This window comes from Martes martes, assembly GCF_963455335.1.
Source record: "Martes martes genome assembly, chromosome: 8".
Lineage (NCBI taxonomy): Eukaryota > Metazoa > Chordata > Mammalia > Carnivora > Mustelidae > Martes > Martes martes.
In genome coordinates this window covers 100,590,856-100,613,141 of record NC_137895.1, presented here as the reverse complement: position 1 = coordinate 100,613,141, position 22,286 = coordinate 100,590,856, and the positions used below count along the sequence as shown (strand labels likewise).

Here is a 22,286-nt window from a genome sequence, read left to right as displayed (position 1 = left end):
CTTTAGCAACTACAGAATAGGGGAAAAACAGCCAAAATTACACCACCTAAAACAACTTTTTTTTTTTAAAGATTTTATTTATTTATTTGACAGACAGAGATCACAAGCAGGCAGAGAGAGAAGAAGGGAAGCAGGCTCCCCGCTGAGCAGAGAGCCCAATGTGGGGCTCAATCCCAGGACCCTGAGATCATGACCTAAGCTGAAGGCAGAGGCTTTAACCCAATGAGCCACCCAGGCACCCCCTAAAACAACTTCTGATCAATATTTTAAGGTGTTCTCAATTATTTATTTAAAAGATTTTATTTATTTATTATTTACTTATTTGACACGGAGAGAGAGAGTACAAGCAGGGGGAGCAGCAGGCAGAGGGAGAAGGAGAAGCAGGTTCCCCACCAAGCAGGGAGCTCAATGCAGGGCTCAATCCCAGGACGCCAGGATCATGACCAGAACCGGAGGCAGATGCTTAACCTACCAAGACATCCAGGTCCCCCAAGATTTATTTATTTTATTTTAGAGAGAGAGAAAGAGAACAAACACAAGTGGGAGGAGCAGAGGGAGAGAGAATCCCAGGCTGACTCCACACTGTTCGCAGAGCCCTAGAGGGGGCTCAATCCCACATCCCTGAGATCACGACCTGAGCCAAAACCAAAATTCAGACACTTAACTGACTGAGCCACCCAGGCACCCCTTTGGGTGTTTTTAATAGTCTTTTATACTTAGGTTTAAAAATGGTTTAGAAAAATTGAAGTAAAATGCATGTATGTACAACTTTGAAACCTGCTCTTTTTCAAAGATCAACTTAACCTTTAACCAGGTAGCTGACTTGACCTTCAACGCTAGCAAATTTGCTCTCTTCTGTTTTATGGCATTAATTTTCTATTTCCATTTGAACAATCGTATTTGACTTGTGTCTTTCACGGTACATCACCTCAAGACCTTATTAAGTGTTATAGAGCTGGTCTTCTTGGGTGGAGCCCAGACCCGGGTGTCCAGCCATGCTGGGGGGTGTTAGCCCCACCATCCAGCCCAGTGCTGGGCTCAGCTTGGGGTGTTCAGGGGATGGGGCCAGCAGGAAAGTGTGAGTCAGGTGTTGTCATCTTTACTGAAGCAGGAATTCCCAGGGAGGACCTGTGAGGATGTGGGGATTGGGAAGGGGAAGCACAGTAGGTCTTGAGGACAATTGTGAGGTACTGCAGTGTCCTGGAAAGCACATGGCCTTGGCAGTTCTGTCCCAGCTGTGGATTTTGGTAAAGACATTTTATGTCCCTGGGCTTCAGTTTCCTCATTTGTGAAATGTGGATAATAACACCTCCATGGCAAACTTGCTGTGAGGAGTCAATGAAATAACCCAAGAAGTGTCTGGTACGCAGAACACGGAAGCCAAAATGGGCTATTTACTAGAATTGCAGCTAGGAGATTTGGTGGCGGGGAAACCAATAGCTTCAAAGTGTGAAGGCCAATTAGAGGGGCTTGGGAATGTCTCAGAAATGAAAGCAATTAAAACCACATCCCCCATACCCCATTTGAACTGGGGGGTGAGAAGGTGACAGTCTCCCAGGAGAGCACAGAAGAAGCCATATCTGCAGGAGATGAAGTTTAAAGGGAAACTGGCTAAGATGTCCAGTGCTTCCCTGGAAGGAAGGTAGAGGAGGAGAAGGAGGGGGCACTGGGAAGGAGGAGGTGTTCTCTACCACCTGGGACGGGGCAGCAGTCACTAGAATAGGGATTCCCTGCTCCCATCCCCATCCCTGAGCCGCATCCTCCCTCCTCACCCTCTCCTGGGGGACAGGGGTTGTCCCCAGCTGAGTGTCACTGTTCAAGCACCCCCCTGGCTCAGTCCTTCCCGTCCATCACAGCCTTGATCCAGTCCAGGTAGTTGAGCACTTTGGTGTAGAATCCATAGCCCTTGCCACAGCCCACGCCCCAGGAGACGATGCCCGTGGCCACCCAGCGATGGGCACGCTCATCCCACACCACAAAGACGCCACCGCTGTCCCCCTGGCAGACACTCTGCTGCCTCGTCTCATCCCCTGCACAGAACATGTTGGCGGAAAACAGCTCAGACCTCCGCCTCTCTCGGAGCCAGGCCCTACAGGCGGCCCGCGGGGCCACTGGCAGGCTTGTGTATTTCAGCTCCGTGGTTAACCAGCCCCTGTCCACGCCGAACCCGCTGACCAAGCCCCACACGCCGCTGCGGTAGAGGGCCTCGCGCTCCGGCAGGCAGACCGGGAGCAGGCCGGGGCCCAGCGGCACGCTCCGCTGCAGCTCCAGGAGCGCGATGTCGCCGTCGAAGTTGTGGGACTCGCGCGGCCGGTAGTCCGGGTGCACCACCACGCGGCGCACAGGGTGGCTCCCCAGCCGCAGCATCTCGTCGATGCTCGTGTGGCCCAGGAACACGTCCACGCTCCGGTTCCTCCCGACGAAGACGCCGTCCTTGGGATAGATGGTGTGGGCCGCCGTGAGGATCCACCTGTCGCCCAGCAGGGCCCCGCCCCCGCGGCCGTAGATGTTGGTGAAAGCTTGCCAGGGGAAGTTGCCGGGCTTGGCCTTGGAGGGACCCAGGGCCTCCTGGTTCTCCGCGATGGGGGTGACCGGCCGGCCACAGACTGGGAGAGAAGAGACACGTACAGGTGACATCAGCAGCTGCATCAAGGAGCATTTGTTACAGACCTGCTTCCGAGAAGCGCTCTCCTCCCCGCTTCCTGGACACTTTCTTTTTTAAAAAGAATCTCTCTTATTTTACTTTAATAATAGGATTTAAAAAAATTAATTCCAGCATCATTAACACACAGCTTATGTTAGTTTCAGGTACACAATACAGTGATCGGACAGGCCGACCCATCACTGAGAAGTGTGCTCTTGGTCCCCTTCCCCTGTGTCCCCCATCCCTCAGACATTCGAAGGCCACTTCTTCAGACTCTGGTGGGGCCATCCCCAGCAAAATCATGCAGCAAGCAGTTTGTGTCCTTCCTCCATCGTGGACCTCTCCCACCATCACCTGCTCCCCAGCCCACTCCCCGAACACCGCACCAGCCTGGACCGAGAGCTTTCTGATGGTCAGGAGCGAGATCTGAGAAGTTCATTCAGATCGAGTTAGAAAGGTGATCTTTGACTCAAAAAAAAAAAAAAATGGATTTCAAAAACAGTTAACTTGAACACTCGTATCTTGCTGGTGGGAATGTAAAAGGACGCAGCACCAGCAGAAAACAGCCTGGCAAGTCCCCAAAAAGTTAAACCAGCAGGTGGAAGGTGACCTAGCAATTCCACTTGCGGGGACACACCCAGGAGAACAGAAAAAATGTCCACATGGAAACTCGTACACGAATGGTCATAGTGGCCTTATCCCTAAAAGGCAAAAAGTAGAAACAACCCAAATGTCCTTTAATGGATGAATGGATGAACAAGAGGATGGATTAAGGTATATCCATGGAAAGGAATGGAATCCTGACTTGTGCTACAACATGGATGAGCCTTGAAAACAGGCTAAATGAAAGAAGCCAGACACAAAAGGCCACGTGCTGCCTGATTCCCTTTATAGAAGACAATCAGAAGAGGCAAATCCACAGAGACAGAAAGTAGGTTAGTGGTTCCAGGGGGTGGGGGAGGTTAGAGTCGGAGGTGCTGGGCTTCTCTTTGGGGTGATGGGACTGTTCTGGAATTAGCGGTAAGTTGGCACAACCTTGTGAATATACTAAAAATCACTGCATGGTACACTTCAAGGCGGTTAAGATGGTGAATTTTCCGTTACATAACTTCCGTCTTAATAAAAAGTCTTAAGAGCATGGTGGATTTCCTGGCACTGTGACACGTAGGTAGGGAGGTATTTTGGGGACAGAGAGCTTGTCTGCGTATCCTTAAAGCAGACCATCCCAAGAGATGGGGTTCTCTTCTTTCTACTCGTCGACCCTCTCCTCCTCTACTGTCCCCTGTGATGGACTTCATCTATGCTTGTACTCTCTCAGTTATCTCTTGATTCTGAGTAAGGGACAAGACTCTTGCCTCTCCTTTTCTGGGCCTTCTTGGTCCCCTTCTTCTTCTCCACCTTCTGCCTTCATCTCTCCCTCTCTACCCTAAGGCTTTCCTTTAACCCTCTGTGTCCCACTCCCACGGGCCCCAGGTACAGCTGAGGTTTCTGCAGGAAGGGGCCACAGGGTTGGTGCTGGAGGTCATTACTCACCAGGTACGCAGTGAGGAAGCTCCTCTCTATCTTGTGTCTCCTTCCAGGGGAACTGGGGTGTGCAGGTGAGTGTCCCTGAGGAGTGAAATGAGGGGAGGCAGAGAAACAGGTTCAGAATTGGGAGGTGGGGGTGCTAGGTGCCCAGAGTGCCTCTGCCTTCTTGGTGGGAGTGAGGCAACTAGGAGCCAGTTTCCCAAGCTGGCAGGGACTCACCTGCTGGCACTACCTGATAATAGGGCTCCCGGCAGTGGTTCTGGATGTGGGAGGGGTTGTCCTCCGGTGCACTGATGGGCGGACTGTGGTTCACTCCTGTAGGAAACCAGTCGTCAGGAGGACCCTGAACTGGCAGCCCAGGGACTGATTCTGGCCGGGGGCCATATTTAGTGTGACTTGCACAGTCTTTCATTTAGAACACTTGAACTAGTTTTCACTGATCAGATCATCAATGATAAAAAATGATTAAAAAAAAAAGGAGAACAACTGTGATAAATAGGGTACGGGGAAACGGGCATTTTCATACATGGCTAGCTGGTACATGTTAGTGAAACCTCTTTGAGAGGAAATGTAGCCATGCCAAAACTTAAATTGCAAATGCTTTTTCACCTAACATTTCCATTTCTAAGAATTTATTTATTTATTTTTTAAAGATTTTTATTTATTTGACAGAGAGAGAGAGATAGCAAGAGAGGGAACACAAGCAGGGGGAGTGGGAGAGGGAGAAGCAGGCTTCCCACTTAGCAGGGAGCCCGATGTGGGGCTTGATCCTAGGACCCTAGGATCATGACCTGAGCTGAAGGCAGAAGCTTAACGACTGAGCCACCCAGGCGCCCCCATTTCTAAGAATTTAGCCTCATACACAGGCTCAAAGACGTATATGCAGGTATACCCACAGCAGGACTGGCTTGTGGCAGCCCAGTATCAATGCAGGACTGGTTAAATACAGTATACGCATCCATCAAAGGAATACTATAGGGTCCTTAAAAAGAATTGGGCACTCTTAACCACATGAATATGGGATGCTCATTAAGACATATTACTGAGGGACGCCTGAGTGGCTCAGTCAGTTAAGTGGTGCCTTTGGTTCAGGTCATGATCCCACAATCCTGGGACCGAGTCCTGAGTTGGGCTCCCTGCTCAGCCCGGAATTTGCTTCTCCCTCTCCCTCTCTCTTTGTTCCCTCTCCCTGCTTGTGCTCTCTCTCTCTCTCTCTCTCTCTCACTTGCTCTCACTTTCTCTCAAATAAATAAATTAAATCTTTAAAAGAAAGACATATTATTGAGTGAAAAATGCTAGATTTAAGACATTGTGAATATTACGTATGCCCCTCCTTCCCCACCGCACAACAATATGTATATTTGAATGGCGTAGAGTGTCTTTGGAAATGCACCCAGGAAATGGGCAACAGAGTTGTTTCTGGACAGGGTAGCCAGGGACTAAGGGCCAGAGATGAGAGGAAGACTTACTTCTTACTCTATTACCATATGATATTATTATTTTTTAAAATTTATCATGTACATGCATTATTTTGTGAAAAAAAAAATCTGGGTTCCCATTTGAAAATCCAGAACTTTACTTAAAAATCTGGACTTTTGGCTCCTCTTGAAAGAAGAGATGATCTGCAAGCATTCAGCCTATAATCTGCATGGAAACAACTGCTGAGCCACGGTTGCCTCTTTAATCGGGCTGCTTAGCAGCAGGGGCACAGCTCGGTGCGGAGCCGCCACTCAAGCTTCCACGTGTCCCTTCAGGACCCCAGGGGCCATGGCCCCGGGAAGAGGCTGCACACCCACGAGGGACACTCACTCACAGCTTGGTAGAGGGCTAGGAAGCCCTTGTGGAGGTCAGTGCTCCCGTCCTGAGAGGAGGAGGGGGCCCGGAAAGTCAGCTGCAATCGGTTTCCAGGGGATACAAACTCCCTCTGTCCAGGAGGGCTGCCCAGCGGGGAGCCCTGCTGCCCACAGAACCGGCTTGGATCCATCCCGCTGGCTGTGATCTGAAAAAGGAGGGTGGGCAGGCGGGTGTGGGGGTGAACGTGCACCACAGGGTCACATGTTCTAGAAGGTCTGCACACCTCTGGGGTTCAGAAGCTGTTCCTTGGGGAGCTTTCCTCAAGTTGCATCTTGTCCCCTTACTGGTTCCCAGATTTCTTTTATCCATGACCAGATACCAGCCTATTTCTTTAGCCTACCATAAGTATCTCATAAAGCTCACCGTGGTTACCTACTTTCAAGAAGCTCCTTGGGAACCCCAGGATTTCTCCAAACAGTCTGCTGGATTATAGATTCTAAGAAGGCATGAACCACATCTGTTTTGCTCACCGCTGACCCCCTGATGCTCCAAATGGTAGCCTAGAGGACCACAGCCTTGAATTGACAAATATGCAGACCTAAGTCCTTCCCTTCTCTCCTCCTCCACCCTCATCACCTTCCACTTGTCCGAATAATGTCCTGTGGCCAACGTCTGTGAAGCAATAAGACTATGCCAAGACAGAGCCCCTTGGGTTCCTAGCCTTTCCAGTTCTTCTTCTTTTGGAACATTCCTCCTCTTACCCCAGAAACTGTAAGGGAAGCTCCCCCTGTGAAACCTCAGGCAAAATGTACACAGTGTGTGTACCCTGGCTACTGTTGCTTCAATATATCCTTGAGGCTGGTTGTCTCCACTTCTGTTCCTTCTGACTGCCTCACCCCTGCTCAAATCCTTTCATGTGGACTCCCCAACCCGAGGAAGGGCCCCTTGGAAGGAGTTCCCCTGGCCCATGCTTCACGCCGCCTCTCTTCTCTGGGCACACAGCTCACTGGTCAGCTCACCTGATTTCTGAACTTCATATTGACCTACATACCCTCTTTGGTCTCTCGTTCTCCCCAGATCTCAAATTCCTTTAAGGCTCCCTCCAGCTCATATCTGTCTCCGTGATCATAGTAACTGGGGGGATGTTGGCACAAAGAAAAGTTTTCCATCACCTGCGATGTCTTGCTCAGGCACGTCCCAATACTTTTCTTTCCTTAGGACATCCCTGCATCTAATGTCCCTATTTAAGAGACCCACCTCTTGGGGGAGAAGCATGTTCCCCTGGGAAACTGTCCTTCATGGACAGACTTGGTTGTTAAATGCCCCGGTTTTCTTCATACCCTTCCCCGTGAGTTGTTGACTAAAACGACTAGGGAGTCTAACTAGCAAAGTAGTACGGAAGCTTGGATTTCATTCGTTCGTTCATTCGTTCGTTCATTCACCGGGTATTGATTATGTTCTATGTGTGAGACACTGTACCCGGTGCTGGCGGCACAGACACGAAGAACACACAGATGTGCTACTGAGCGGCCCGCAGGCCGGTGGAGCACACGGACGAGCAAGAACCGAACTGGGCTCCAGGTTCTTAAGTTCTGCATTTGCAGAGTCTGTGCAACTTGCTCTGGGAGCGGAGAGGAGGGAAGAATCCTCTTCCTGAGCTTGAACTCCCTCCATGACCGGGGAGCGTTGGGCCAAGCTGGAAACTGTCCATGACTGAGAAGAGCAGGGGTCATGGCAGGTGCTCCACAGACACGGGCTGAGTTAAATACAGTCCCGACTTCCAGCAAAATCTGAAGCAGTAAACACATGCATTTATCTCCTTTCCCACCTCAAATCCCACCAACACGACAGCAAAGGGCTGTGACCCAGGGCAAGAAAGTGAGAGCACGTGACAGCAGGGGAGGGCTGTCAACGTTTTGGAAGACGGGACGGAGATGTACAAACAGCAACGGGTCTTTGAAGGTGGAAGCCGACATAAAGCGAGCAGGCTCTCACCACAGAACCTGGGAACGTTTCAGAAGCTGGGGTAACGAGGCAGCCCCGAGGTTGAGCATGAAAGAAGGACTGACGGAATGCCGACGTGGGGAGACCTCAGAACTCTAGGTCCCTTTGCCCACCCTGGGCATCCCGCTCACCCTGGCATAAGACCCGAGTGTGAGCCAGACACATGGGAGTCAGGGTCCCCCAGCACACTCGACAGGGGAGATGAAGACCAGTGTGGAAAACAGAGGGCTTCTGTAAAAGTCTATGTATCAAATAATGGGATTCCTTCCTCTGCTTGCTGGCCAGAACGTTGGCCACCCTGAGCGGGAGACCAAGGATTCTGATTGGAGATGGGCTGTTGCTAAAGAAAATACTTCAGCAAGCTAGTGTTTGGGAGGTCCCCCTATAGCACAAATAATAGGTCACCTTGTCAAGAACTCTGTTGTCAAACCTGTAGCTTCACAAATTTTAGATATTCACGCACAGCATCCAGGGCCAGCTGAGTGTTTCTTTCTTTTTTTTTTTTTTTAAAGATTTTATTTATTTGACAGACACAAGTAGGCAGAGAGGCAGGCAGAGAGAGAGGAAGGGAAGCAGGCTCCTCGCTGAGCAGAGAGCCCGATGTGGGGGCTCGATCCCAGGACCCTGGGATCATGACCTGAGCCGAAGGCAGAGGCTTTAACCCACTGAGCCACCCAGGCGCCCCGAGTGTTTCACTCTTTTTTTTTTTTTTAATTTATTTATTTGACAGATCACAAGTAGGCAGAGAGGCAGGCAGAGAGAGAGGAGGAAGCAGACTCCCTGCCGAGCAGTGAGCCCGATGTGGGGCTCCATCCCAGGACCCTGGGATCATGACCTGAGCCGAAGGCAGAGGCTTTAACCCACTGAGCCACCCAGGCGCCCCCCGAGTGTTTCACTCTTAAATATGGACAGCCAAGGATTCTCAGACACTGTAGGGAAGTTTCTAACGCGATAAGCAGAGATCGAAACAAATGAACAATAAAAGGGAACCTGGATGAAGAAGAGATAATACAAGGAACAGAAGAAACACTTAAAAATAATCCCTGTAGAGGGAAGGCTACTGGCTCCACGAAACAAGAACTCTATTCTATATGAAGGTACCTTGAGAAGATAAGAATGAGCTTTTAGACATGAAAAAATACATTAGCAGAAAAAATTTAATAAAAAGTTCATATTTAAGGGGTGCATGGGTGGCTCAGTTAAAAGGCTGCCTCCGGCTTAGGTCATGATCCTGGGATCCTGGGATGGAGCCCCATGATGGGCTCCCTGCTCAGTGGGGAGCCTGCTTCTCCCTCTGCCTCTGCCCCTCCCCTATGTTTGTGCTCTTTCTCAAATAAATGAATAAAATCTTTAAAAAAGTTGGTATTTAGGGGCACCTGGGTAGCTCAGTGGATTAAAGCCTCTGCCTTCGGCTCAGGTCATGATCTCAGGGTCCTGGGATTGAGCCCCACATCGGGCTCTCTGCTTGGCGGGGAGACTGCTTCCTCCTCTCTCTCTGCCTGCCTCTCTGCTTACTTGAGATCTCTGTCTGTCAAATAAATAAATAAAATCTTAAAAAAAAAGTTGGTATTTAAAATGAGGAAACCTCCCAGAAAGTGGAACAAAAAGAGATGGAAAACAGAACAGAATGGAGTAACAAAACTGGAGAATCAGCCCGGAATTTACAACAGCTAAATTTACTTTCCCTTTCTATAGAAAGAGAAAATAAAGCAGACATCTGGAACTTATTTAAAAAATAATACAAGAGTGGTGGGTGGGGGAAATGCGTGAAATAGGGGTTGTATGGAAGTGTTGAATCACACCTGAAACTAATATGACACTGTCTGTTAGCTAACCTGAATTTAAATAAAAACTTAAAAAAATGAGTAAATGAGGGGAAGAAAAGTACAGCATAAGTAATATAATCAATAATATTATAATAACGTTGTATGGTGACAGATGGTGACTACACTCATTGGGGTAAGCACTGAGCAACGTATAGAATTGTTTTCAATATGTTGCACAATTGAAACTAAGGGAACATAGTATGTCAACTACACTTCAGTAAAATAAAATAAAAAATAAAGATAAAAATAAATAGACATAGGCTCAGAAGCCTAAAAAAAAAAAATTACAAGCACATTCCCAGAGTTGAGGACTAAATTTAAAAAGTCTCTAGACTGGGGATGCCTGGGTGGCTCAGTGGGTGAATCATCTGCCTTCAGCTCAGGTCATGATCCCAGAGTCCCGGGATTGAGTCCCTCATGGGTCTCCCTGCTCAGCAACGAGTCTGCTTCTCCCTCTGATTCCACCCCCGCCCCCATGCTTTCTCTCTCTCTCTCTCAAATAAATAAATAAAATCTTCTAAAAAGTCTCTAGATTAAAAAAACCCTGTACACAATGAGGACAAAAAGACTCGTGTCAGGGCACATCACAATGGAAACTTAGAATACTGACAATAAAGAAAATGCTCCAAAAGTTCTAAAGAGAAAAAACGAAGGATCAGGAATCATACTTGTACCGGGCTTAACAACACTAGAGCAAGCAGACCGTATCATCAAAATTCTGAGAGAAAATGGCTTGTAACCCAGGCTGCGTCCCAAATTCACTATCTACCAACTGTGACGGTCAAACCAAGGCATTCAGGGATATGTAAGATCCTTTACAATTTATTCCCTCACGCTCTTTCTGGAGGGCAATGTATTCCTCCAAAATGAGGGCCTAAACCGGGAAAGAGAATGGTATGGGGTTCGGTTCCAGCACAGGACAGGTACAGGAAATGCCCAGAAGGAGGGAGAAGGGGACTTCCAGAACGTATGAGGCTCTGGAGAGCAAGGAACGCATACTGAGGAGATAAATCATCACAAGATCTTCAGGTGGAATGTCACCAATACAAAGCAGGACCAAGCGATTGAGATTTGTAGTTGATTCCGTCGAGAGGAGATTTACTCTCCTGGCTAAGAGTCTGGGGACGCTTAGTTACAGACAGAACTAAGCAAACTAAAAATCAAAACAAAACCAGAAAATCCAAAAAACTCCATGTGATTACTGACTCCCGGGAGACCCAAAAGCCAGAGAAAGAAGGACATATAATTACTGTACACCATGTGCTCAGAAGGGAGTGTTTTAGGGGCGCTTGGGTGGCTCAGTGAGTTAAGCCTCTGCCTTCAGCTCGGGTCATGATCTTGGGGTCCTGGGATCGAGCCCTGCATCGAGGGTCTCTGCTCAGCAGGGAGCCTGCTTCCCCCTCTCTCTCTGCCTGCCTCTCTGCCTACTTGTGATCTCTGTCTGTCAAATAAATAAATAATTTAAAAAATCTTAAAAAAAAAAGAAGGGAGTATTTTAAAGTCATGATAATATAAATAACTAAAAATGCTAATAATGCTAGCTTGGGGGGGTGGGGTGGGGAAGTGCACTGAAGGTCTAAGAGAGGTAAAGAGAGTCCTCATCTTCTAGAGTTGGAAATTAAGTGCTCAGATGCAAAAAAGTAACACAATAAGCAGTTATTTATATACATAGAAGCAAATGCCAGATGGAGCAGCTCCGGCTTCGCAGGCCCTGCCACTGGGAGAGGCACTGGGGCTGGGAAGAAGGCTGGAGACTGTGGTTTTCATCATAAGCCTTGTCATATACTCATTTTTTCCAAGAACTCTGTGCATGGGTTATTTTGCTATGAAGGAAATTTCACCCAAAAGATAATGCAAAGTGCTCTTTTTAAAGGGTCCCTATCCTGCAACTTGAACAGTCACCTAAGCTTTCGCTATTACTTGGGCCCAGCTTCCTGATCAGACAGAGCCTGCACTCCACAGACACTTGGTGGATCTTTACTGATTAATGTGCCAGTCCTTGCTCTTTGACACCAGGGTTTTGCAGTATGTGTGTGTGTCCTTCCGAATGACTTCCAAAGGCAGAGACTGCCCCACCGCCCTCTGTCTTGCTCTGTGGAACCCAGATGGTAGCCTGGGCGCAGGCAGTACTGCTGGTGTAAGGCAGCAGCCTGGGTGAGACCCCAGCCTCCTAGCTAAGCTGCTTGTGGTCCTGACTTAGGCTCTTCATCCATCCTTTGCCATTCAGCGCACAGCCATGTCCCCCTCCCTCCGGGCTCCAGGCAAGGAGGCTCCCTCCCCAGAGTCCCTTCAGGACCCCCTCTGCAGCTCACTGTGACAGAGTCCTGCTCACAGTCCTGGGATGGCTCCAGGTCGAAGTCCTGGAACACAAGCCTCACGGCAAAGCCCTCAGGAGCCTCGATGTCAGTGGTGCTCTCTTGGCCTCTGAGATAGGGCTCTGGATACCCGGGCGATGTCAGCTGCTGGGGTAGCTGCTGGGCCAAGAGCACGGAGCCCTGCGTGGGGCAAGCCTGGAGGACTCCCCAGAGGAGTAGCCACCACCTGTGAGGGGGCGAGAGTGAGCTATGGCCATACGCATATGGCCTGAGGCCTGTGGAAATATGAGGGGCAGGGGCAGGTGAAGCTGGGAAGTAGAGAGGCCCTGCAGAGGCATTTGCAGCTGTGGCCTCTGCCCTTGAGGCCTGGGCACCTGCTGGCTCCTCCCTTAGGGTCCCTCACCCCAATTCCTGCAGCCTCCCAGCCAGCTGGAGTGTGGACTGTGAGTTTCCCACCATTGCTCATGTCCCTGGACAGTCTCGATCAAAGCAGGGGGCTGCTTTCTGCTTCGGCAAGTCCCAGTCCCACCCGGGGACCTGGGGGAGCCGTGGTGGTAGGAGGGAGGGGAATTTAAATACGGTCATTCTCCTGGCTTGGATCAGGGAGTCTGACCAACTCCAGGGAAGGCTGCTAGTGGCTACAGGCAACTTTCCAGTCCCTGGACTGGTTCTGTGTGTGTGTGTGTGTGTGTGTGTGTGTACGCGTGCGGTGCGGGTGTGTACGTGGGCACGCAGGTTCCTGGGTCCCACCTTCCCCTCTCCCGCCATTGTCCTCTCCTCCAGGGCTTTCCGTGGGCACACTCACATCTTGCCTGGGCAGCTTGTGGAGTGGGAGCTTCTCCAGTGGTCATTTCCCCACTCCGAGACCAGGCATCTGGAACTGGACATCTGGGACCAGCAACCGGACGTGGCCCACGCCAGGGAACGGGAGGTGGGGCTGGGGAAGGCCCTGCTAGGGGAGGAGGGAGAAGTTACTGGAAATGAGTTAAGTAATTGTCCACAGTTCCCTTTTCCTAATTCTCTGGGTTGAGCGCCACCTGCTGTCTGATTCAGGAATAGTTTGCCCGCCACAATTTAGAGGAAAAACACCTCCCCAACCCCATTTGCCCTCAGAAAATACCAGGGGGCAGGGAAGGCACCAAGTCATGACTGTTTTGTACTGTTCACAGCTGATTTTTCCCTCATGCCTGTATCACATGGTAGGGGTGGGTCTTTCTGCATAAAGGCTGTCACCTTAATGGGCCATACCTTTCCCTCCATGACCTTACCATTCATTGATGTTAGCAGACTGCCTCTTATAGAAATTGAAGTTTGTGATCCGTGACCTTGAGCTGCTCCTTCCTCCTCTCTCATCAAGCATGGGCGAGGGCACTTGCTTAGGTAGTCTTTTGAGTCCTGCCCACAGCCCCTGTCAGTCCCAGACTCAAACTTTTTCAGACAAATACCAGAGGCCATGGCAGGGGACAAAGCCTGCTCTCCCTGTTCCCCCAGGAGAGACACTCACTGTAGCTTGCTAAGGGCTGCGAAGCCCTTGTGGAGGCACAGGGTTCTGTCCTCAAAGGAGGCAGGTATGTGGAAAGTGAGCAACAGCCTGCTCCCTGAGGACATGCACCTGGGCCTGGGACACCAGCTCTGAGCAGCACCCCACCCCTGGGCTGTGATGTGAAATGGGAGGGGATGGAGGAAAGCAGGCAGATGTGGGGCGAATCCTTGTTAGTTGGCCCAGGGTCACGTCCTGTTGTGGACTCCAGCTCCATCTAGAAGTTTTGCATACGTCTGGGGCTCAGAGTTATAGCACATGATGTCTTTGTGGAATGGCTGTCTCCCGGTTCTGCTCACCACAAAGGCTGTCACACGGTTCTGCTCAGCCACTCCAGAGCTCTTGGTCTACTCTTCGTTTAAGAGGCTCTCCGGAAACCCTTAGAGACACTCCGAGACAGCACGCCAGGCCAGCTAGCAGGCTCCATTAACACCAGGACTATGGCTCCTTGGCTCGCCACTGCGGATGGCTAACATGGTGCCTGCTCCATGGACGTGACCTCGAAACACGCATGGTTGAGTCTTGACCATATGGGTAGAAAGTCTCTTAGTCGGCTTCTTCCCTTGCCCTCTCACACTGACCCTCAAACACCCCTTCTTCCCGTGCCTCCATCACTTTGCTAAGTACTCCTCTGCTACCCCTCTCTGGGACCCAACTTTCCCTGCTTCCCCTTCTTCTGCAGGATACCTCCTCTACCCCACACAGGCAACAAAACACGTAGGCTTGTAGCACAGCTATCTAGTAACAGAGTGAGAAAAATCTAAAGATACAAACTACTAAAAATGGTATACTCCCATAATATTGTGTAATCCTGTAATGGCAATAAACAACTCCTTCCACGCTCTCCCTGGGTCACCCGAGTGACCAGGCTCCTTCTGAAGCCTCCCTCTGGGTTCCATTCAGTCCCAGAGCATCCTGCCTCCATCCTTAGTCCCAGGGGGAGCTTGGTGGGCAATCCCTCTCACCCACGTTCCAGAAGTAACCTTTCCTCTGGGCCCCCACACTGCTCAGGTCCCTGGTCATATGTTCTCCTCCTTCTGTTACTTCTTCCTTTATTTGTCCCTCACCCCCGCCTCTTTCCTCCCTTTCTCCAGGCCTTTGTGTTCTTGCTTTCCTCCTCCTCCTGGATTGAAGCTTTAGCTCCGACAGCTTCCTCTCTTCTGAGCCTCGTGTCACCCCAACTTCCTGGAGACCCTCTGGCTTGAGAAGGCAGCTTCCTACTGAACTGGAGAAGTTTTTTAAAAAAAGATTTTATTTATTTATTTGACAGAGAGAGAGAGAGAGAGAGAGAGAGAAGGAGTGAGAGAGCACAAGCAGGGGGAGCTGCAGAGGGTGAGGGAGAAGCAGGCTCTCCTCTGAGCAGGGAGCCTGATGCAGGACTGGATCCCAGGATGCTGAGATCATGACTTGAGCCCAATACACATGCTTGGGCTCTGGCTGAGCCACTCAGGTGCCCCTGAACTTGAGAATTTTTATTGTCTCTCAAGTAATGGTGCCGTAGAGATGGTGACCCCAAATATCATGATCAGGACATCTGTCCTCCATCACGCTTAGGGTAGGGCTGCTATGGGCCACACATTCCAACTCCCCTCAAGTTCATTGAACTTGGGGTTGTGCTGCTTCCCCTCTTCCTTTTCTAGCTCTTCCCACTGGGCTGGTTCCCAGCTTTCCTGGTAGATCTCAGGGCAAGGACTCCCCCTGTTCATTCAAATCACCACACTCTTAAACTTTTTGAAAAAGACAAACAGAAGAATGAGATTTTACTTTTATGCCTGAAAGGACAAGGCAGTCCCAAAGGAATTCTTCTGGTCTAACAAACAAACAAGAATCTCCTAAGTCTCTATGCCTCTTTGAAATCAAAGAGGTTAATTTAAATATCGTTTTCAGGGGTGCCTGGGTGGCTCAGTCAGTTAAGTATCCGACTCTTGGTTTCAGCTCAGATCATGATCTCACGGTTGTACGATGGAGCCCCGCCTCCACCTCCATGCTGGGCATGGAGCCTGCTTGGGAGTCTCTCTCTCTCCCTCTCTCCCTCTGCCCCTCCCCCTGCTTTTGTGCTCTCTCTATAGAAAAAATAAATAAACGAAATATTGTTTTCAGACAAATAAGTTATCAACGGCCAGCTGGAGTTGCAGACTTTCAAGGTTTATAAATTACATTGTATCGGTCATATAGCCACCTTCTCGGATGTCTGCTGGTGTCTTAGAAGATTCCTTTGTGCAAATTACACTTCCAAAGATGATATAAATATAACACGGAACAGGATTACATATTTTCACACCAGTGGGACTGAATGTTCTTGATTTACCACTTTATCAGCATCAACTCTATGAAGCAGAATCATGTCTGATTTTCTGCAACTCTAGGAGAAGAGGGAATATGTTCTCGTCTTGCTGAGATTTATCTGGTGAGCATTTAGGGGGCTTGCTTTTTAAAACCGAGCACCAGAATTTCATCTTAGGGGGGGGGAAAGGCAGGACTGAGAAGCTTAAAATGTGCAAAAGAAAAAGTTAACAAATGGAAAATGAGACACATTCTGGTTTTCATCTATAATTGGGAGACAGGTGCATTTATTCCAGGGCAAGGGCCAGGCAACAGGGCTGTGGCTGGGGAAGGCTCCGGAAGGAGGCAAAAGGTCACTGGAAATATAGTAATTCCCAGCATAACCTTTACAAAATCTCTAGGGTAGACAGCCTTGCCATCTGGCTCAGGAATAGCTAAAATATTGGAGACAGTTTTTTACCCCAGTTGAGGGTGGATATCTCTGAGATCAAGAAGACCTCAGGGGTGCCTGGGTGGCTCAGTTGGTTAAGCAGCTGCTTTCAGCTCAGGTTGTGATCTCGGGGTCCTGGGATCGAGCCCAGCATCAGGCTTCTGCTCAGCGGGGAGCCTGCTTCTCCCTATCCTTCTGCCTGCCACTCTGCCTACTTGTGGTATCTCTCTGTCAAATAAGTAAATAAAATCTTAAAAAAAAAAAAAAAAAAAAGAAGCCCTCTTACCCACCAACACCCAGACTCAACTTGAAGAAGCTGAAGGAAAGTTCGGTGGGGGTCCTGCCAGTTGCTCATTTTTAAAAACTTCTCTATTTCAAAGACTCTATTTCTTTATATTCCCAGTTCTCTATTAATCACCCTCCAGACTGTGGTTGTTTCTATCCCCGCCCTGCTCTTCCAGACTGGGTGCTCTGGGGTGAGGAGCGATGGCCTCGTGGAAGCCCCAGGACACCCACCGCCTCATAGTGGAGAGAGGAAGGCTCTGGTGCGAGGGAGTAGAATTCCCCTCTGCGGACCCCTCCTTGGTTCCTGGCCTGCCCTCCTCCACCCTGCCTTGACTTGGCGATCTTAAGATACAGCCGCTGTCTCAGGTCCTGCCTGCTCATTGGATGTCAGAGCCTGTGAGAGGGCTGACTGTGGTCTGCCTGGCGTGTGGAGGGAAGAACGAGGACCCCTAGGAGTCCAGGCTGGGCCACTTGGTGCCTATGGCAGCAGAGGGAGGAGCAAATGGAGCCCCAGGAGAGGAAGCCTTCTACTGCCCCCTGCAGACGGGCAAAAAGCTAGGACCTCCAGGACCTGCCCAGGAACAAGAGGGACCCTGGCACGAGCCCCCAGGGATCTGCCCTCGGAGGAAGGAACACTGAACCAGCCCCTGGATCACAAGGCTTAGGGGCCGAGTATTGTGTTCTTTGTCTCTGATGTTCTTTGTCATATTCTTTTGATCATGCTTCACTATGGCTTCTCCATCACATGCCCACCTAACCACCCATCAGCCCTGAAAACACTGGCGGCTTTTGCATTTATTTTCACCCACCCTGATTCACTCTATTCGAAGAAATTCCCCCTGAGGAGGTCTGATGGCCTTAATAAGGTTGCTAGTGCTTTACCCACGAGGGCACTAACCCTCCCTCTCTTTGTAGCTTTGGTGGACTAAACCCCAAGAAGACTCTATAGGGTCATCTATTGGGAGAGCATATGTCTCAGTTTGGTTGGAACAGTCCCAGATCACGCTGGTTGTCCTAGTGTAATTATTACTAATGTCCTCCTTCCCTTTCACAAGAGTCCTGGTTTAGACAATAAGCTGTCTGGTCATCAGTGGGCAAGATGCTTTGCAACTTCTTCAATATGGTGACCCTGCTGCATGAGATCTCCCTGTCCCCAGCCCCACTCACTGTCACTGGTTGTCACTGTGACCACTATCGCAGTCTGAGCCCTGAGTGCCCAGAGCCCTTTCTGGCAGCTCTGTGCCCACTACATCAGTTAGCATGCTCTCGTGGGCAACACGATACCCCTCTGAAATCACATGGAGGATACATGCTCACCAACATACCTCTGCTCCCCACCTCTCCACCGAAATCAGAGTCTCCCTTCGCTTTAATACTTAAAAAAATATCATCTTCAGGTATTCAGGTCTGATAGATGGGAGGGGATGGCTTTGCCCCAAAGTTCTAAGGTCTGTCTACTAAACCCTCCCTCCTTATCTTTAAAGATTTTATTTACTTATTTGAGAGAGGGAATGAGAGAGGGGAGGTCAGAGGGAGCAGCAGACTCCCCACTGAGCAGGGAGCCGATGCGGGACTCGATTCCGGGGCTCCAGGATCATGACCTAAGCCAAAGGCAGTCATTTAACCAACTGAGCCACCCAGGCGCCCGTCTGTCTACCAACCCCTAAGAACTCATCATGAGAAAGAGACTGGGAATATCCCCCAAAGAATCCTCCTGCTTCTACCCTGCCAGAGAGGCTGGAAGGGAGGGCAGGGAGGAGTCCTCAAAACACACACACGCAAAAATAAGATTGTGCAGGAGATTTTCAGTATGTTTGGTGTGAGGAAAACCACTGTAGTGGAGTAGTAGTGTGCCTCGCTCTGCCTCTTGGCAGCAGTGTAGACCGTCTTGCCGAAAACAGTCATCATCAGAGAGTGGGGGTTTTGAAGCTGAGACCTTTCCCCCACAGATTGCTCAATGAAAGCATTCATTTGGAAGTTGGATTGTTCTAGAAGGAATTCCTCATATAGGTTGGAAACTATCTGTCTCAACTCCTTTTTCTCCCAGGCCTAAGAAGAACTTACTATTCAGACCCCAAGACATGCACATGTAGACACATTCATTTATTCAACCAGTAGTTCTTGAATGTTACTATGTACCAGGTGTTCCAGGTATGTGGACTGTATGGAAATTCTTATACTGCATTTGGTCCTACATTCTAGACACACACACACACACACACACACACACGCACACACACACAGACACCTTTCATAGAAGAATCCATTGTTCCTTCCATTTTGCATCTTGTACTATGGCTCCTCACAAATGTGCCAAGTACAGACCCAAACAGGGTATGTTCTGGAGCTTTGTTTTTTCCAGGCTGAAAGGGTTCGGGAGAGCCATGCTTCATGGCTGTCAGGGGATGGCAAGAGAGAGAGGGTCAAGACAGACACAATTTCCCAGGTGCAGTCCTGGTATCAAGTCTGCCTGCCTTCATACACCTACACCTACCACACCTGGGAATGATCTCCCTCATCCATCTTTTGAGGACCAGGCCCCCCTGGCCAGGGTTTCTCCCCTTTCCTGGGAGCACTGAAACCTGCCCTCTTATGTAATAACTCTTAGGGCCACATGGAGCATCTGGGAAACCGGAGACACATCCACAGGGGTGAACAATGGTCCCAGTCCATGAGCCATCTGGTGGGAAGAAACCAGGTAAGGCTCCAGTCAGAGCTGGGGCTTCATCCCTCACTTCCCTTCAGAGCATCCTTCCTCCTCCATGATAGTCTGTATGGGCAGGATCGGACTCTGCTCCTGAGCTTGTTCTCCCTTCTAAGAGGGGTGCATTCTGGAGGTTAGCACTTCTGAAAAGACTCTCTTAGAGATGCTCTGGAGGAGAAAGGTCTTAAAAGAGAACTCCAAGGCAGACCGGGTGACCAACTGTTCTGACTTGTCTGGGACTGAGGGCTTGCCTGGGATGTGGACCCTTCAGTTTTAAAACTGGGCAAGTTCTGGGGGCACCTGGGTAATCTCTCCTAGTGGACAGGGGTTCAAGACCTGGGTGGAGGGAGGCTGGGTGGGAAGAGGCATGGCCATACAGCTTCTGGTGTCTTGGGCAGCCCGGAGCCTGGACACGGAACCTGTTCAGAAGAATCTAACACTTCGAATATGAAGGCCTGCTCTTGTCCCACATAGGTGACGTGGCTGCAGTGAGTGTTGGGGGTCAGGGGACAAAGCCTCCAGGGACTTGGGGTGAGCGGGAGCCTGGTGGCTCTCTGTGCAGCTGGGTGCTGCAGGCCTGTGTGGGGCTGGGGCTGAGTAGCTCGGTGGCTTCTGTAGTTTGTAGCCTGGCAGGAAAAGCAGAAGTGGCTACCCAAGCAATTATGACATCAACGCAGATACAGGGCTCCTCAGGGCTGGCGCTGTGTTGGATGGTACCCTTGTCCACATCTGGGAGTGGGGACATGGGAAGAATGCCAGGAGTTGATGACCTGGGCTCTGGAGCCTTGGGGAGAGGAGCATGTCTGAGGAAGAGCTAACACTCTTCTTAATTATCATCACAAGGGATGCCTGGGTGGCTCAGTCCGTCAAGAGTCTGCCTTCAGCTTAGGTCATGATCTCAGGGTCCTGGGATCGAGCCCCCGTCCTGGTCTGGGCTCCTTGCTCAGCAGGGGGTCTACTTTTCCCTCTCCCTCTTCTCCTCCCCCCAGCTTGTGCAGCCTCTCTCTTTCAAATGAATAAATAAAATCTTAAAAAAATGTTTGAACTACTGCTCTCTCAAGATAGTCTGCAGTTTGAGTTAAGCCAAGCTAACTACCTACTTGAAAAAAAAAATCAATACTCTTTGGAGGAACAACACAGAGTCCATAGTCTTTATAATGTACCCCCAATTGTGTCCAGGATACAGTCAAAAATTACTCCAGATATGAAGAAACAGGAAATGCAAACCACACTCAAGAGAAAAGACAACAGAGATGTCTCCTAAGATGACCCGGGTGTTGGAATCTGTGCGCAAGGATTTGGCATGCAAAGATGCAAGGAAGAATATGCCCATGTTAAAGGAAAAAGACAGGAAAGATAAGCAGAGAAATAAAAACGTTTAAAAAGAACCAAATGTAAATTTTAGAATTCATAGATGCACTATATGAAATTTAAAAAGATCTCTGGAGGTGCGTAATAGAAGCATGGACATGGCAGAAGAAAGAGTCCTTGAACTTGCAGATAGATAAATAGAATTATCCTATCTGAAGATCAGAAGGAAAAAATTTTATTTTATTTTTTTTTAAAGATTTTATTTGTTTATTTGACAGACAGAGATCACAGGTCGGCAGAGAGGCAGCCAGAGAGAGAGGAAGGGAAGCAGGCTCCTCGCTGAGCAGAGAGCCCCATGTGGGGCTTGATTCCAGGACCCTGGGATCATGACCTGAGCCGAAGGCAGAGGGTTTAACCCACTGAGTCACCCAGGCACCCCAGAAGGAAAAAATTTTAAAGATGAGCAGAAACTCAGGGATCTGTGCGACAACAACACACACACACACACACACACACAAACCCAAACCCTCTAATATGTGTTCTTGATTTCCAGAAGGAGAGGAGAGAGAGAACGAGGAAGAAAAAATATTCAAAGAAATATGCTGGAAATTTCCCACCTTTGGTGAAAAACAAACATTTTTAGGTTCAGGAAGCTCGGTAAACTCAAAGCAGAATGGAAAAACAACCACAACAACCACCACAACAACAAAAGCACATCTAGGCCAATCACAGTCAAACTGCTACAAGCTAAAAGTAAAGAGAAAATCTTGAAAGCACCCAGAGGAAAAGGGCACACTGCACACAGAGAAAACATTCTCAATGTCACTGTTTTCTAATCCAAAACAGGGCAGACTGGAAGACAGTGGAACAACGTCTTTAAAAATTCTGGAAGAAACAAAATCGTCAACTCAATTGTTTTTCCAGTGAAAACGTTCTTCCAGAATTAAGATGAAATAAAACTATTCTCAGATCAGAGAAAACTGGGAGACTTTGCTGACCTGCACGATGAGAAATGCTAAAGGGAGTGTCCGGGCTGGGAGGCAACGAGTCTGAGGCGGAAGACAGAGCTGCAGGGAGCAGTGAAGAGACTTATATGGTAAGTTTGTAGCTAAATAGAAAATCTGGCTTTTCATCTTAAATAAAAAAGGCATACCTGTTCAAAGCAAACATTGTAACAGGTATCATGGGGTTTGTAACATAGGTAGATGTACATACATGAAAACCACAGCATGGTGGAAAGTGGTGGACCCCTACAGTTCTGGGGTTCTTCAGTGTTTCCTCTAAGGAGATGGAAAAGCTAAGGATAGGGAGACTCGAAGCTTGTGGTCTGGCAAGCCCTGGGGGTCCCTGAGATCCTTTCAGTGGGGGTTGGGGAGGGGTTGTGAGGTCAAAATTATTTTTACAAAAATACCCAGATATTTTTTGCTTTTTTCTTTTTCTCTCATGAGAGAACCACGGAGTTAGCAGAGGCCACATGTGGTGTGGCGAGATCATCCCCTGACGTGTATTTGTGTATTCTTGTATTTTAAGATGTTCACTGTTTTAATTTTTAACATGGTGACTATGAATAGATATACCCAGATAAACAAAAGCTCTTTGAGGATCTCGGTTTGTAAGGGGAAT

At 49.2% G+C, this 22,286-nt stretch overlaps 1 protein-coding gene across 1 annotated transcript; it reads right to left on the bottom strand.

Annotated features, from left to right (window-relative positions):
- Nucleotides 1-274: 274 nt before the first annotated feature.
- C1RL (complement C1r subcomponent like) lies at nt 275-13,030 on the bottom strand. The gene is made up of 6 exons (XM_080811542.1): nt 12,916-13,030; nt 12,108-12,336; nt 5,981-6,170; nt 4,391-4,486; nt 4,178-4,252; nt 275-2,606 (listed from the first exon to the last, which is right to left on the bottom strand). The coding sequence occupies exons 1-6, from the start codon at nt 12,996-12,998 to the stop codon at nt 1,834-1,836; spliced, it is 1,446 nt and encodes a 481-aa protein (XP_080667668.1). The 5' UTR covers nt 12,999-13,030; the 3' UTR covers nt 275-1,833.
- Nucleotides 13,031-22,286: the final 9,256 nt, after the last annotated feature.

What these genes read in the sequence shown, in the direction of transcription:
- C1RL (XM_080811542.1), bottom strand. Translation starts at nt 12,998, where the DNA reads ATGTCCAGTTCCAGATGCCTGGTCTCGGAGTGGGGAAATGACCACTGG. An exon ending in GTGAGCAGGACTCTGTCACA is followed by an intron (nt 6,171 to 12,107) that starts GTGAGCTGCAGA and finishes CTCCTTTTTCAG; the next exon opens with ATCACAGCCAGCGGGATGGA. An exon ending in TTATCAGGTAGTGCCAGCAG is followed by an intron (nt 4,253 to 4,390) that starts GTGAGTCCCTGC and finishes TTCACTCCTCAG; the next exon opens with GGACACTCACCTGCACACCC.